The sequence below is a fragment of the Hetaerina americana genome, unplaced genomic scaffold (genome assembly GCF_022747635.1).
Source record: "Hetaerina americana unplaced genomic scaffold, ioHetAmer1.1.p SCAF_810, whole genome shotgun sequence".
In the NCBI taxonomy this organism is placed as follows: Eukaryota; Metazoa; Arthropoda; class Insecta; order Odonata; family Calopterygidae; genus Hetaerina; species Hetaerina americana.
In genome coordinates this window covers 14458-32269 of record NW_027287440.1, presented here as the reverse complement: position 1 = coordinate 32269, position 17812 = coordinate 14458, and the positions used below count along the sequence as shown (strand labels likewise).

The following is a 17812-nucleotide window of genomic DNA, read 5'->3' as shown; positions in this document are numbered from 1 at the left end:
AAGTCTTCTAGCTCTGGCATCTATTTCTTGATTTTTATATGCATGATCCAAGCGACCAATGTATATATTAGTACGAATAATTTGCGAGACCTCGGTGCTGAGCCATGCGGATCAAATTTATTCAATCATTTCAATCTTGCATTGAGACGTCTTTCAGCCAATGATTCCCACCCTAAATCCATGAATATTTATATAAAAACTCATACATTATGGCACCCTCATTTCTTCTTCTTGGCCTTATGGTTAAGATCAAATTGAGGTCCGGCCCCCGGTGCACTTTCAAGTCCGCAATGGACCGGTAGCTTGAGCACCGAGGCCGCACGGCCGCTTTAGGACCCCCGGGGGAACTCTCCGTCAATCCCGTACGTATCCGAGCAGGGCGGATGATTTGAACTACGCGCGGTTTCATTTTCGGCCGCGACGATGGTCAAGCGACAGTTATTCGAGCTTTACGCCCGATCGGTTTTGTTGACCTCCTCACTCCAGCAGGTATTTGTGAAAGATTATATCAACCAAAAAACCATCATCTCAAATCGCCAAACAATTTAAATGTCTTCCCGATTCCACTCGTACTGGCCCAGACCAGCCATAGAAACCGAGAAGAGGTTGAGTGCCTTCAGCGCGTAACTCGGCCGCAACCTGGACTATGCAGCTGGGAATCACGCGCTCAATGCAAACTTTGATATTTTGAAATTATTCGTTCCGCGGTTACTCAGACCGCGGGGAAGCAGAGCGGCCCGGTCCGGAGGGGACCTGGAAGCGCACCGTGGGCCGGACTACGCTTTGATCTTAGCCATAAGGCTAAGAAGAACAATCGGGGACCAAACTGCATGATTTTTCGCGGACGGCGCTTCTACGCGCCGAAGCGCCTTGGCACGTGCCACCCGTGGGTAAAAGGGGAGGGAAGGAGTCGGGCTCGAATGCCACGACGTTCCTCCTCTACTGATTGCGGGAGAAGGGGGGCGGAGGACCTAGCACGCGAGGATTCATTCTGGTGGGCGCGACGCGCTGAATTTAAAATTTATTATGTTGAAATTTTTCGTTCCGCAGTCCCTTAGAAAATGGGAAAACCCTCCGTCGCACCCCTCTGTTTCAGCATTTACATCTTTTAATCATTTTGTTAGTTGAAAAGGAAAAATTTTCAATTAACATTCCACGGTGTTTCAGGCCGTAGAATATTGTCCACCAGGCCCCGTGGTGCCATGATTTAATGCCCTCACATGCCCCCACGTCCTTCACATAAAAACGGGGGGGGCGGGTACCATTAGAAAAGCATCCTCGCGTGCTAGTTCCTCCGCCCCCTTCCACCTCTCGATTCTGCGGAGTAGGAAATTCGAGTCGTCGAGGCCCCCTACTCCACCGGGCGGTGTGTACGAAGGCACTACGGCGCTTAGGATGCGCAGTCCGGTAAAAATCATACACTTCATCTATATCTATATAATACCCCGCAAGAAGCCGCAAGGGCGATTGACGTGGGGTGTTTGGTCACCAACTGTAAAAAGGAAATATACCACATGCAAAAGAAACAACACGCAAAGATACACCCACAGCAGCGCACACACCCATGCAAAAATCCCTTCATCCAATACTGATGCAAACGCCTATACCGCAAAAAAACTAAAAAACTGACCCCCTTGATGCAGCACGGAAGCCATCCTACAACACGGAAGCCAGGACAAACAAGCAAGAAATTTAAACATCACCACCACATGAAAATGTACCACGTAGCACTCCACCCCGAAAGAGTCTGTAAAAGGCAACGAATTCGACCCAACGTTGCTGGTAGCAGGAATTTCCCCCCGCGGAGAGGGACGAGGAAATGAAATGGAAACTTAAAAACAGATGAAATAAACACAAATGTGGTCATTCGGAAAGAATGGATTATAACAAAACGCATAAGGTTAGTGGAAGAGCATGCATAATACATACAACTAATGATTTTTTAGACGCTGAGGGTGGCTAGTGGAATTTTTGCCATCTATAACCCTGCAGTTGCTATCCCGTATTGTCCGGGGGGAAATGGAGTCCTTAGGTCTTCTAGCTCTGGCATCTATTTCTTGATTTTTATATGCATGATCCAAGCGACCAATGTATATATTAGTACGAATAATTTGCGAGACCTCGGTGCTGAGCCATGCGGATCAAATTTCATCTACATCTACATCTACTCAATACCCCGCAAGCCGCCGCAAGGGCGTGTGCCGGGGGGTGCTAGGACACCACCCATAATTTAGAAAAGAAAAATAATAAAAAAAAAAATCGCATGCAACAACGACAAAATCATATATAAAAAAAACATGGCATACATTCATGCATGAACACTTACACCCCACACACATGCAAACACTCAAACTACCAACTAACATACACATGCACCTGAAAGTATACCTAACATCTCTATAGTGTTTAATTTTGTTCCGACTTGTATATTCAAAGTTTTTAATATTTCTAAAGTGACTTCGGTTTCTTGCTATTATGATTACTGATTGTTCGGGGAAAGAATGAGTATTTGTACCTATCTGTCTTGGAATCTATCTCCCTTAGTTTATCTTTGTGGTCTGATCTACCTAAGTAGTGTGGGGCCATTATAATTCCTTCAGTGTCATATTTAAACTCGTTTGTTCTGAACCTTTCTAAAAGTCTAAGCCTCGCTTGTTCTCTCCGCACTTCAAGTGGTTCCCAGCCTAAATCCCCTAAGAGACCTGTCACACTTGTGTTTTTATCATAACAATTTTTAACAAATCTAGCGGATTTTCTCTGGACTTTATCTAATTCTTTTTGCCAAATTTTCTCCCACGGATCCCAAATACTTGCGGCATATTCCAAATGAGGTCTAACTAGAGCAAAATAACACCTCTCTTTAACTTTTTCATTACATTTCCCCACCACCCGTTTTATGAAGCCAAGTTTCTTTAAAGCTGATCCGCATATTTTCCTGATATGTGCTCCCCATGAAAGGCGTGGTGTTAGAACAACCCCCAAATATTTAACTTGATTTGCCGTAGTCAATACTGAACCCTCTATTTTGTAGTTTATATCCTGTTCCTCGCTTCCTTTATTCCAAAATTTCAAAACTGCACATTTATCTATATTAAGTGTTAATCCCCATTTATTGCACCATCCCGAGATATTGTCTAAGTCTCTAGAGAGTAGCTCGCGATCTAGTTGGCTCCTTATTTCCCTGTATATCACCGTGTCGTCAGCAAATAACCTTAGATTGCTACTAACGTGTGTGCTTAAGTCATTTATGTATATTAAGAACAGAAGAGGCCCTATTACACTTCCCTGGGGGACGCCCGAAGTAACATCTCTCTCCGTTGAGCACAACCCATCTATGACTACTATTTGTTTGCGGTTTGACAAGAAGTCCCTAATCCAATTAATTATTTTCTCATTGATCCCATAGTATTTAAGTTTGTGTAACAATTTATTGTGTGGGACTTTGTCGAAGGCTTTTTTGAAATCCAGGAATACTGCATCGACTTGGGTGTTGTTTTCTCCCGATCTAAGTATATCGTGAATGAAGAGACCAAGTTGTGTTTCGCAAGATCTGCTTTTCCTAAATCCGTGCTGGTTGTGGATTAGTATTTTCCTACTATCAAGAAATTTCATAATGTTAGTGACAATAACGTGTTCCAATATTTTACAAGAGATCGATGTTAAAGAAATGGGTCGGTAATTGGTTGGTTTATCCCTATCGCCGCCTTTATAGATGGGAGTTATATGGGCTAGCTTCCAGTCGCGAGGCACTGAGCCTTCTTCTATCGATTTTAGAAAAACAATATGTAAAAATGGGGCAATGTCGTCAGCTAATTCCTTATATATTCTAGCAGGTATTTCTTCCGGACCAGGTGCCTTGTGTGCTTTGATACAACGGAGTAGATGTACTATTCCCTGCTTGGTCAGTGTAAGATCGCTCATGTGTTCCCCGGGTGGGTGTGGAGGATCGTTTGGTGCGTTTGTGTTTTTGTTGTAGACGCTCTGGAAAAATCGGTTTAACATATTTGCCTTTTTCACGCTATCTGTAATGATTTCCTCATTTTCCGTCCTCAAAGAGTGAACAGTGGGACGTTTACCCTGTATTTCCCTAACATAGGACCAGAATGACTTTGGATTTTCCTCAAGATATTCGCTTAGCATTTTAGATTTAAAAGAGTGTAGTGCTGTGCGCATAATACTTTTCGTCTTACTACGACATTCTTTTAGTTGCTGTTTGGTTGTATTCATATAAATTATATCGTCACTTTTTAAACTCTTTTTAAAATTTGACTGTAGCTTTCTTTGCCTTCTTAATGCCGATCTGACTTCCCCGTTGTACCATCTAGGTTCCTTACTGTCGCATTTGAGTTTGGACGGGATGTACGTCTTTATTCCTTCGCGTAAAATATTTAAGAAATAATTCCAAGTGTTCTCTGTATTTGTTGTCAGTGTTTTTGTCTTGTATTCCGGTAATTTTATCTTTAAATATTCTCTTAGTCCGTTAAAATTTGCCTTGTTGTATAGGTATATTTTACGCTTTTCTTTGTTTATTTTGACGAACTTAGTTTTTAACTCCACAAGAATAGCCTTATGGTCACTGATTCCGTCTATTATTTCAATGTTAGTAATGATTTCGGGCATAGAAGTCGCAAAGATGTCTAGTATGCTTTGGCCCCGTGTTGGTGATTTAACTATTTGTTCTAAGGAGTGTTTTGTGAATATATGAAGGAGTTCTTGGCATGAATCTCTGTTTTTGGCAGATTTTCCCACGCAGTAGTTTTCCCAGTCAATTGACGGTAGATTTGTGTCACCAGCGATTATAGTAATACTGTTGCTTTGTCTGCTGCTGATAGTGGATATTTGTTCGTCGAGCTTGTGTAGGACATCTGTGTTAGAATCTGGGGGTCTATAAAATGAACACACGTATAGGCTTCTGCCGTTGTAGTCCTTAATGTTGCACCAAACGCTTTCTATGTCATCTACGTCGCATTCATATCGTTGGCTACTAAGATGTGACTTTACTGCAATGAATACTCCCCCACCCAACCTATTTGGTCTGTCCCTTCTGTAAATTGTGAAGCCGTTTGGAAAAACCTCATTGTTTGCTATATCTCCCGTGAGCCAACTTTCTGTTCCAACTGCTATGTCTGCGTTTGTACTGACAAAAATATGTTCAATATCCGATATTTTGTTTCTAATGCTACGGCAATTTAATGTTATAATTTTAATATGGCTAATAACTTCTTGTTTTTCGGTTTTATGTACGCTAACAAAACTGTTTTGAGACGATTCGTGGTGAACAGAGACAAAAGCATTACATTCACTTGCATTGCTATCTGTTATGTATGTAGAGGCACCAATTTTATTAAATTTACGTGGGTTATATGTTGTTTTAACGCAAGTGCTTGTTTGTTCAATATTTTTGGGGATTTGAGAGGCATTACCTGAACTGAATTGACAAAAAGCGCTGGATTCTACTTTATTTTTCCCAATATATGACCTACGCTCTTGCCTACCAGCTATGCTAAACCCTCGACACGTGTTCGTGTAACCTACGCGCTACCAACTGCGATGCCTCGGCAGTATAATGGACCCCGGAGCGATTAAGGGGTACCCGACACGATGAGAGGACGGGCCTCAGATCAACGAAGTCCGCTCCGATTCCCCGGCAAAATCCCAGCAATCTCTCATTTAAACCCTCAATGCGGCTCCAAACGAGCCTTCCGCGGTCTGAACGCGGCACAATACTACATATACTTAATTTAATTGGGACCTTAAACTCTGCCTCGACTCGTTTCACCTCCGAGTGCATCTCCTTAAAGGAGCGCAGTATCTCTTCAGATCCACGTTCCGAGGCGTCGTTTGTCCCGACATGAGCCACAATGCGTAGCTTGGAGCAGCCCGTATTACTGACGGCCGCCTTCACCGCCAGCGTCGCCTGGGGTACCCCGCCGCCCGGTATACACCAGGACGACAAGAATCCAACACCTCCCTCCTGTTGGACTCTGCGGCGCAGCGGGTTCATTATACGCCGGACATTTGAACTACCTAGTATAACGGTTCCCTCCCTCCCCGACCGCTGATGCCTTACCCTAGGCAGTGCCCTCGGAGTAGGGATAGGGGCTGCAGGTACGGTGGTGCTGTCATCCGACAGCACCTGGTACCTGTTGGAGACGGGGATGGTATCTGCCTCCGCAGAGTCCAATCCTCGCCGCAGCGTTACCTTCCCCTTGCCCCGAGAGACGACCCTCCAATCGTCCGACCTACGGACGTGAGACACTCCCTCGTTGAGAGATGGGACACGGGGTAGGTCTCTAATCGCCCAGCCACGTGTTGCATTCGGATGAATCCGTGCACCCCTATGGGCGTGGCGGGTTTTCGAATTCCCACCCTGAGCACCATCTCTCCCGAGGGGAGCCCTCCAGCCGGCGATCTCCGATCGAAGCTCCCGCACCATTCTCTCCAGCATGACGATACGGGCCCTTAAAGCCGCGCATTCGCCAGTGCCTTCGAGCATAGCAACAGGGGACCTGGATGAAGCCATCCTAATTTAATTACCAAGTTCCCAACAAAAGCTAACCTGTATACACTATGCTAAAATTTCTAGAAGGGGTTAGCTAACTTTAGCTCAAACAATAAGTTACGATTTGGAATTGAATATGAAGCCTAAGTGGAAAAAACGATGCTTGAGTAAGGTCTGGTTTTCAGAGGACCAAAAGAAAGAAAAAGGAAAGCACTCACCGGTCACCAATCAGAGTCGAAGGACAAAAACCACCACAATCCACTAAATAAATTACTACTACCACACACAGGTTAACAAACCACACACAAAACGAAAACTATATAAACGAAGCAACGTATACGTTGACACTACACTGCACTTCACTAAAACCAAAAGCACCAAGAATCGAGGTGGCAGGCAGGTAGTCTCTGGTGGGTCAAACCGGTTACCAGGAGCGCTCAGTAGGCAGGTCCGCTCAGGTTGAGGGCTAGAGAGAGAATGAATTTTATTCAATCATTTCAATCTTGCATTGAGACGTCTTTCAGCCAATGATTCCCACCCTAAATCCATGAATATTTATATAAAAACTCATACATTATGGCACCCTCATTTCTTCTTCTTGGCCTTATGGTTAAGATCAAATTGAGGTCCGGCCCCCGGTGCACTTTCAAGTCCGCAATGGACCGGTAGCTTGAGCACCGAGGCCGCACGGCCGCTTTAGGACCCCCGGGGGAACTCTCCGTCAATCCCGTACGTATCCGAGCAGGGCGGATGATTTGAACTACGCGCGGTTTCATTTTCGGCCGCGACGATGGTCAAGCGACAGTTATTCGAGCTTTACGCCCGATCGGTTTTGTTGACCTCCTCACTCAAGCAGGTATTTGTGAAAGATTATATCAACCAAAAAACCATCATCTCAAATCGCCAAACAATTTAAATGTCTTCCCGATTCCACTCGTACTGGCCCAGACCAGCCATAGAAACCGAGAAGAGGTTGAGTGCCTTCAGCGCGTAACTCGGCCGCAACCTGGACTATGCAGCTGGGAATCACACGCTCAATGCAAACTTTGATATTCTGAAATGTTTCGTTCCGCGGTTTCTCAGACCGCGGGGAAGCAGAGCGGCCCGGTCCGGAGGGGACCTGGAAGCGCACCGTGGGCCGGACTACGCTTTGATCTTAGCCATAAGGCTAAGAAGAACAATCGGGGACCAAACTGCATGATTTTTCGCGGACGGCGCTCCTACGCGCCGAAGCGCCTTGGCACGTGCCACCCGTGGGTAAAAGGGGAGGGGAGGAGTCGGGCTCGAATGCCACGACGTTCCTCCTCTACTGATTGCGGGAGGAGGGGGGCGGAGGACCTAGCACGCGAGGATTCATTCTGGTGGGCGCGACGCGCTGAATTTAAAATTTATTATGTTGAAATTTTTCGTTCCGCAGTCCCTTAGAAAATGGGAAAACCCTCCGTCGCACCCCTCTGTTTCAGCATTTACATCTTTTAATCATTTTGTTAGTTGAAAAGGAAAAATTTTCAATTAACATTCCACGGTGTTTCAGGCCGTAGAATATTGTCCACCAGGCCCCGTGGTGCCATGATTTAATGCCCTCACATGCCCCCACGTCCTTCACATAAAAACGGGGGGGGCGGGTACCATTAGAAAAGCATCCTCGCGTGCTAGTTCCTCCGCCCCCTTCCACCTCTCGATTCTGCGGAGTAGGAAATTCGAGTCGTCGAGGCCCCCTACTCCACCGGGCGGTGTGTACGAAGGCACTACGGCGCTTAGGATGCGCAGTCCGGTAAAAATCATACACTTCATCTATATCTATATAATACCCCGCAAGATGCCGCACGGGCGATTGACGTGGGGTGTTTGGTCACCAACTGTAAAAAGGAAATATACCACATGCAAAAGAAACAACACGCAAAGATACACCCACAGCAGCGCACACACCCATGCAAAAATCCCTTCATCCAATACTGATGCAAACGCCTATACCGCAAAAAAACTAAAAAACTGACCCCCTTGATGCAGCTTGAAAGCCATCCTACAACACGGAAGCCAGGACAAACAAGCAAAAAAATTAAACATCACTACCACATGAAAATGTACCACGTAGCACTCCACCCCGAAAGAGTCTGTAAAAGGCAACGAATTCGACCCAACGCTCCTGGTAGCAGGAATTTCCCCCCGCGGAGAGGGACGAGGAAATGAAATGGAAACTTAAAAACAGATGAAATAAACACAAATGTGGTCATTCGGAAAGAATGGATTATAACAAAACGCATAAGGTTAGTGGAAGAGCATGCATAATACATACAACTAATGATTTTTTAGACGCTGAGGGTGGCTAGTGGAATTTTTGCCATCTATAACCCTGCAGTTGCTATCCCGTATTGTCGGGGGGGAAATGGAGTCCTTAAGTCTTCTAGCTCTGGCATCTATTTCCTGAATTTTATATGCATGATCCAAGCGACCAATTTATGTATTAGTACGAATAATTTGCGAGACCTCGGTGCTGAGCCATGCGGATCAAATTTATTCAATCATTTCAATCTTGCATTGAGACGTCTTTCAGCCAATGATTCCCACCCTAAATCCATGAATATTTATATAAAAACTCATACATTATGGCACCCTCATTTCTTCTTCTTGGCCTTATGGTTAAGATCAAATTGAGGTCCGGCCCCCGGTGCACTTGCAAGTCCGCAATGGACCGGTAGCTTGAGCACCGAGGCCGCACGGCCGCCTTAGGACCCCCGGGGGCACTCTCCGTCAATCCCGTACGTATCCGAGCAGGGCGGATGATTTGAACTACGCGCGGTTTCATTTTCGGCCGCGACGATGGTCATGCGACAGTTACTCGAGCTTTACGCCCGATCGGTTTCGTTGACCTCCTCACTCCAGCAGGTATTTGTGAAAGATTATTACAACCAAAAAACCATCATCTCAAATCGCCAAACAATTTAAATGTCTTCCCGATTCCACTCGTACTGGCCCAGACCAGCCATAGAACCCGACAAGAGGTTGAGTGCCTTCTGCGGGTAACTCGGCCGCCACCTGGACTATGGAGCTGGGAATCACGCGCTCAATGCAAACTTTGAAATTTTGAAATGTTTCGTTCCGCGGTTTCTCAGACCGCAGGGAAGCAGAGCGGCCCGGTCCGGAGGGGACCTGGAAGCGCTCCATGGGCCGGATTACACTTTGATCATCTACATCTACATAATACCCCGCAAGCCGCCGCAAGGGCGTGTGGCGGGGGGTGTTAGGTCACCAACCGTAAAAACGAAAAATACCACATGCAAAAAACGACACGGAAAATTACACCCCAGCAGCGCACACACTCATGCAAAACTCCATCCAATACTCATGCAAACACATACACCGCAAAACAACAAAAAAAACTGCACCGCAGGATACAGCACGAAAGCCATCCTAAAACACGCAAGCCAGGACACAACAAGCAAGAATGTGAATCATCACAACCACATGATAATGCACCACAAAACACTCAACCCCCCAAAGAGACAGTAAAAGGAAAGGAATTCGACCCAACGTTGCAGGTAGCAGGAATTTCCCCCCGCCGGGAGGGAAGAGGGACTAAAAGGGAACCTTAAAAACAGATGAACAGAACACGGATGATGTAATGCGGAAAGAATGGGTTATTATAACAAAACACATAAGGTTAGTGGAGGAGCATGCATTTAAGTAGAACTAATTATTTTTTAGACACTGAGGTTGGCAAGTGGAATTTTTACTATCTATAACCCTACAGTTGCTATCCCGTATTGTCCGTGGGAAGATGGAGTCCTTGAGTCGGCTAGTCCTGGCATCTATTTCCCGAATTTTATATGCATGATCCAAGCGACCAATGTACATCTACATCTACATAACACCCCGCAAGCCGCCGCAAGGGCGTGTTGCGGGGGGTGTTTGATCACCAACCGTAAAAGGAAAAATACCACATGCAAAAAAAAAAATAACAACACGGAAAATCACACCCACAACAGCGCACACACTCATGCAAAAATCCCTTCATCTTATACTCATGCAAACACATATACCGCAAAACAACTAAAAAACTGCACCCATTGATGCAGCACTAAAGCCATCCTACATCACGGAAGCCAGGACGCAACAAGCAAGAAATTGAAACATCACTACCACATGTATGTAGGAGTACGAATAATCTGCGAGACCTCGGTGCTGAAACATGCGGATCTGAATTTATTTAATAATTTCAGTCTTGCATTGCATCGTCTCTCTTCTAATGATTCCCACCCCAAATCCATGAGCATTTCGGGGACGCTTTGCGTTTTATCGTAGGAATTTTTTACAAAACGGGCTGCCCGGCGTTGAACCTTCTCAATTTCCCGAATGAGACCTTTTTCACTCGGGTCCCACACGCTGCATGCGTATTCTAAATGAGGCCTTACAAGAGCGTGGTAACAACGTTCCTTGACCTTTGAGTCACTTTTGCCGACAATGCGTTTAATGAATCCCAATTTTTTATTTGCTTGACCGCAGACTTTACGTATGTGAGTCCCCCAAGTTAAGTCTTTAGTGAATGTGACACCTAGGTATTTTACCGTATCAACTACTGCTAGGTCACCTCCAGCTAATTTGTAAGCAAATCCCGTTGATCTTTTAAAGAAATTTACCACTGAACATTTATTATAATTTAGAGTCAATCCCCAGTTAGAACACCATTTAGTAATGCAATATAAATCCTGCTCTAGAATAAAACGATCCTCATCCCCAGATATCTCCCGATAGATCACCGTGTCATCCGCGAACATCCTAATTTTACTTTTCACTTCGCGGTTCAAATCGTTAACAAATATCAAGAAAAGCAACGGCCCGATCACACTTCCCTGAGGTACCCCCGACGTGACTCGAACGCTGTCGGAACTAGCGCCATCAAGGACTACCCTCTGTTCCCGCTCTGAAAGAAAATCTTTAACCAAACTTATAGCGCCCTTGTTTATACCCGCGACCTTTAATTTATGAATGAGTTTACCATGTGGGACCTTATCAAATGCCTTTTGAAAATCTAAGAAGATGGCATCCACTTGCCTACCTCTCTCACCAGATACAAGTAAATCATGTGTAAATAATCCTAATTGGGTTTCGCAGGAGCGGGTTTTCCTGAATCCGTGTTGATTGTCACTTAAAAAGTTAATATTGTCAAGGTGTCTCATTATTGAACTGACAATTATGTGCTCTAAGATTTTACAACAGATTGAAGTGAGAGATATAGGTCTGTAATTACTGGGATCCTCCCTGTCACCACTTTTAAAAATAGGCGTTATTTGCGCGGTTTTCCAAATCTTAGGTACTTTGCACTCTGTGAGGGATTTGTTAAATATAAATTCAAGGTACGGGGCAATGTTTGGAGCTAAATGTTTTATCACCCTAGCTGGTATATTTTCGGGACCCGGGGATTTGTTGGGTTTAATCTCATTAAGTAATTTTAGAATTCCTTGTTGGTCCACTGTTATTTTTTCCATGGGTGGAGTATGTATTGTTTCTTGGAGATATGCGGTGGCAACATCATTCGAGAAAACGCTTTGGAAGAATGAATTTAAGATGTTAGCTTTAACCTCGCTGTCTGTATGAATTACATTGCTACAATCCCTTAAGCAAGCCACGGTTTGTTTACTCCCATTTACTTCCCTAACATATGACCAGAAAGCTTTGGGGTCAGTGTCCAAGTACTCGCAAAATACTTTGCGTTTAAATTCCAGTAAGGCGCTACGTAATTGTTTTTTGGTTTCAATTTTAGAGGATCTATATGTGTCCCATAATTGTGTATTCTCAGGAGATGATGTGTTCATGCCTGCCCTCTTTACCCTAGAGTGTAGCATTCTCTGCTTTCGAAGGGCTTTTCTAACGTCTTTATTGTACCACCTGGGGTCGCGATTTGCTTTAACGTATTTTATAGGTATGAAGTCTACGATTCCTTTTTGCATGATATTGACAAATTCTGTCCAAGTTTCTTCCACGTTGACATGACTTAAGCGGGTTTTGAACTCGGGTAGTGAAGAGTTTAATTGATTGGCAAAAGATTCAAAGTCTGCTTTATGGTAATTATAAATTTTTCTTTTTGGTTTAACAATATTTTTTATTGCTATGTCCAAATGGACATTAATTGCTTTATGGTCACTCAAGCCCTCATCAGTTGATACACTAATAATACGTTCCGGCGTGTTTGTAAGAAATAGATCCAATATGTTCTTTCCACGGGTGGGCATGCGTACTGCTTGATGGAGGGAGTTTCTTTGAACCAACTTTATCATGTATAGCGCGTTGTTGACCGGGGAGAGAGTGGGGGTTGAAATAAAGCTCCCACACGTTTTACACCCGTATCCGTTTATTTGCACACGTGCATGGTACACAAAAATGGCCGCTCGGCTGCCCTATATGCAATCTCCCGTCGCCAAAGTCCGGTAGCAGACTCCCTCCCTTTATCGAGGCGACCTCCCTCTTCACTTTCACGGCGCACGCCGGAACTATCTTCCGGTCGCCCCTCGGGCGTCCGGTGGCCTCTCGCGGGCCTCGAGCGAACTGAGCGGCTAGTGGCGCGCCGGCTCGTCATGGCCGCTACATCACCCCCCCCGGTAGTAACGCACCGCATGGGAGGGAGAGAAAGAGAAAAAAAAATTATTAGTGCACGAAGTCCTGGAGGTGCTGTGGAAAGTGCACGTGCCGCCCGGCGCGTGTCTTCCTTCCATCCTCCTTGGGCGCCACCTCGGGTGCGCCTCGTTCCTCGGCGGCTGGGGGTGCTCCCTGCGTCTCCCCCATGGGAGGGGTCCTCTCCGGATCGTCTGCGGCCACGTAGGCTGGCTTCAGCCTGTCTATTGCTACCCGCACGTCACGGTTGCCTCGCCGCAGCAGGAAGTTCTTCTCCCCCCTCTGTAGGACCGCAAAAGGTCCGTCGTATGGTGGCTGTAGAGCTCCGCGGACCGCGTCGTTCCGCACGAATACCTGCGAGGCCGTCGGAAGGTCCTGGAAGACGAATGTCCGTCGACCTCCGTGGCGAGATGCAGGGTGCGGGCTGAGCTTCCGAATGTGGGCCCGCAGCTGTGTCACAAAACTGGTGGGGTCCTCGGGGTGTGTCTCCGGTGATGGGGAGAGGAATTCTCCCGGGAGCCGTAGTGATGCTCCATACACCAGGTCGGCGGCGGTCGCGCCGAGATCTTCCTTCCACGCTGCCCGGAGTCCCAATAAAACGGACGGGAGGACGTCCACCCACGAGTCCGTGGAATGGCAGCGGATGGCTGCCTTCAGCTGGCGATGCGCTCGCTCCACCATCCCGTTGGCGGCTGGATTGTATGCGACTGTTCGCAAATGCGTGACTCCTGTCATCTGCGCTAGCTGGTGGAAGAGGTGGCTCTCAAATTGCCTCCCCTGGTCGGTGGTCACACGCAGAGGCGTCCCAAAACGCGCCATCCATCCCGCGAAAAAGGCTCGTGCCACGGTTTCCGCGGTTATGTCTGGGATGGGGATGGCCTCCAACCAGCGTGTGTACCTGTCAACACATGTCAAGCAATAGCGGAACCCCTGGGACGAAGGGAGGGGACCCACCAAATCGACGTGCACATGCTCAAATCGCGAGCCAGGTAGTGGGAAGGTACCCACAGGCGACATTACGTGCCGCGTCACCTTGCCTCGTTGGCACGGGATACACTCCTTCGCCCACTGCCGACAGTCCTTCTTTACCGCCGGCCACACAAAACGGGATGACACTAGCCTCGCCGAGGCTCTCACCCCGGGGTGGGATAGATTGTGGAGGGAAAGGAAAACTTGTTTCCGCATGGGCGCCGGGACGAAGGGGCGGGCTGTCTGCGTAGACAGGTCACAGTAAATATTGGCGTCACAACCGGGGATGTTCACTTTATGCAACTTTAACGCGGAATCGGATTTAAGGAACGTTTTCACTTCCGGATTCGCCTCCTGTGCCTTGGCTAATATTTGGTGACTGACGGGATCCGACACTTCCGCACACCGAGACAACGCGTCTGCGACGACATTCTCCCTGCCCGACACGTGGAGAATGTCCGTAGTGAACTGCGAAATATAATCCAGCCACCGAAACCTCCTAGGCGTGCATTTATCCGTCTTTTGTCGGAATGCGAACACTAATGGCTTATGGTCCGTGAAGAGGACGAACTGTCGACCTTCAACCATGTGGCGGAAACGTTGGACCGCCCTGTATAACGCCAATAACTCCCTATCATACGCGCTGTATTTCCTCTCCGTGGTATTTAATGTTTTGGAGAAAAAGGCTAAGGGCTGCCATCCCCCTTGGGTGCTCTGCTGGAGAACGGCGCCGATGGCGTCTGCAGAAGCGTCCGCCACCACAGCCAGGCGAGCGGCCGGGTCCGGGTGTGCGAGGAGCGCGGCCTGTGCGAGCGACTCCTTGCACCGAGAGAGGGCGCTCTCGGAAGCGGGCGTCCAACATATTTTCGCGTTTCCCTTCACTTTCGGACCGCACAACAATGCGCTTAGGGGGGCTTGCAGGTTGGCGGCTCCAGGCACAAAGCGCCTGTAAAAGTTCACCATGCCAAGGAAACGCCTTAGCTCTTTGATAACCACGGGCTTGGGGAATCGTTGGATGGCTTCCACTTTCTCCGGTAAAGGTTTTGTGCCTTCTCCCGACACCAAATATCCTAAAAAACACACTTGCTTCTTTCCAAACACACATTTATTGGGGTTGAGAACTAGTCCGTACTCGTTCAACCGCGCGAAAACCTGGCGTAAATGGTGTTTGTGCTCCTCCGCGGAGGACGAAGCGATTAAGATATCGTCTATGTACGCGTATGCGAAATCAAGTCCCCGCAGCACTTCGTCTAAAAACCGTTGAAAGGTTTGCGCTGCGTTGCATAACCCAAAGGTCATCACCGGGAATTCAAAAAGCCCAAAAGGCGTTGTTATTGCCGTTTTTGGAACATCACACTCGCTTACCGGAATCTGATTATAAGCTCGCACCAGATCAATTGTGGAGAAAATTTCCTTCCCGTGCAGTGAAAGGGAAAAGTCCTCAATGTGCGGCACCGGATACCGATCGGGAATCGTCCTCGCGTTGAGGGCCCGATAATCTCCGCACGGCCGCCATGCTCCCACACCTTTGGGCACCATATGGAGTGGGGAGGACCAGGCGCTGTCCGAGCGCCTTGCAACGCCCATCTGGACCATACCCTCGAATTCGCTCTTGGCGATACGAAGCATGGCGGGGGCCAACCTCCGGGGCCGGCTCGTCACTTGCGGGCCGGGCGTGGTCCGAATGTGATGTTCTATCGCGTGTTTGCGTCTTTTTGGCACACCTGCGGGACGCGTAATATCGGGATATTCCCGTAACAAGGAGAAAAATGGGCACTCATCACCTATACACTTAAATTTATCACATACGCTATGTACAACACTATCTACAGCGCGGCCGGCAACTGATAACGACGTCACACCGTCAAGAAGACGCCGGTGACGTATGTCGACCAGCAACCCGTGGAATGCCAAACAATCTGCCCCGATAATGGGCCTGTCAACGTCAGCGATGATAAAACGCCACTCAAATGCGCGACGGAGGCCTAAATTAAGGGACAACACCATCCACCCGTACGTTTTAATGGTGGACCCGTTCGCCGCGAACAATTCGTACGTAGTCGCCGCAGGCTTACCTTTCACACGGGCGCGGGGGGAAGACACACAAGTCCGACCCCGTGTCCACTAGAAACTGGACTTTTGTCCGGGCGTCGGTGACGAAGAGACGGCAGGGGCCGGGGCACTTGTCGCTGGCCGCCATCAGCGATCGCCCCCCGAGTTTTCCGCGTCGTATGTACACGGCTCCCTGCACTTCGTCACCTTCGGGCCGAATCGGTCGTGGTGCCAGCACCATGTGGGATGGCGGGAGGCCGAACGGCCCCTACCCCTCGAATTACCGCGGCGCGACGTGGGTCGGGACCGGGAATTCCCCTCTGCCAGGGATTTGGTAAGGGAAGACACTTGCCGCGTAAGCTCATCCACCCTCCTCGTGAGCGCCTCTACGTCCGGCGCCATCGCCGTGCTGGCCACGCGCGGCTGGTGAGACACCTCGTGGATTTTGTCCGCCAGTTGGGCGACGCTGTTTAGCTCCACTCCGGCCTGTGTCGCTAGGATGGTCTGATGGCTGGACGGTAGCCGACCCAGCCACAGCGACCGTAGGAAGTCGTCCGTGACGGATGAGCCGGCGAGCGTCCGAAGATGGCGCAGGAACTGGGAGGGTTTCCGGTCTCCGATCTCCTCATGTTCCAACAATTGCCGGATCCGGGTTTCCTGAGACGCGGAAAGTCGGAGAAGAATCTCCGCCTTCAATTTTGCGTACTTGTCGGTCAACGGGGGATTTGTGATAACATCTTCTACCTCAACGGCGTACCTACTGTCTAACTGGGACACCGCGTACATAAACTTAGTGGCATCTCTCGTAATGCCCGCGAGGCTGAACTGTATTTCAAGCTGCGCGAACCATAGCGCTGGTCTATCAGGCCAAAATGCCGGCAGTTTCAACGCCACACGATTCACACTAACACCGGAATCCTCCCCCGCGACGGCTCCCGCTGGAGATTCCATCGCGAGCACGTGGTTGACAAAAACTAACTCCCCGTAAAAAAAAACTGCGATCACGTCGGGGTCACCACTTTATAGCGCGTTGTTGACCGGGGAGAGAGTGGGGGTTGAAATAAAGCTCCCACACGTTTTACACCCGTATCCGTTTATTTGCACACGTGCATGGTACACAAAAATGGCCGCTCGGCTGCCCTATATGCAATCTCCCGTCGCCAAAGTCCGGTAGCAGACTCCCTCCCTTTATCGAGGCGACCTCCCTCTTCACTTTCACGGCGCACGCCGGAACTATCTTCCGGTCGCCCCTCGGGCGTCCGGTGGCCTCTCGCGGGCCTCGAGCGAACTGAGCGGCTAGTGGCGCGCCGGCTCGTCATGGCCGCTACATCATGGAATTGCAAGATTCGCGATCGCGGGTCCCAGATTTAACGATATTGCTGTCCCAATCTATACCAGGGAGGTTAAAGTCGCCACCAATTATGTTTATGCTGTTATTATATTTACGTGTAAACTTGTGAATTTGATCGTTGAGGGTGTGAAGTGTTTTCAAATCTGAGTCTGGAGGTCTGTAGAAAGAGCATAAATTTATGTTGGGTTGATTGGTCCGTAGTAAGGTGCACCAAACACTTTCTATGTTATTATTTTCAAATGAAACTTGCCTGCTTTCAAAATGACTTTTAACTGCCACGAAAACCCCTCCTCCGGGTCTTGTATCTCTATCGTGTCGGTAAACTTTGA

The 17812-nt window shown here is 48.1% G+C and overlaps 1 protein-coding gene across 1 annotated transcript; it reads right to left on the bottom strand.

The window, feature by feature from the left end:
- Positions 1-16279: 16279 nt before the first annotated feature.
- Positions 16280-17083, bottom strand: LOC139698322 (uncharacterized). Its single transcript, XM_071597216.1, has one exon. It carries the CDS (start codon positions 17081-17083, stop codon positions 16280-16282), a length of 804 nt encoding a protein of 267 aa, XP_071453317.1.
- Between the last annotated feature and the right edge of the window lie 729 nt (positions 17084-17812).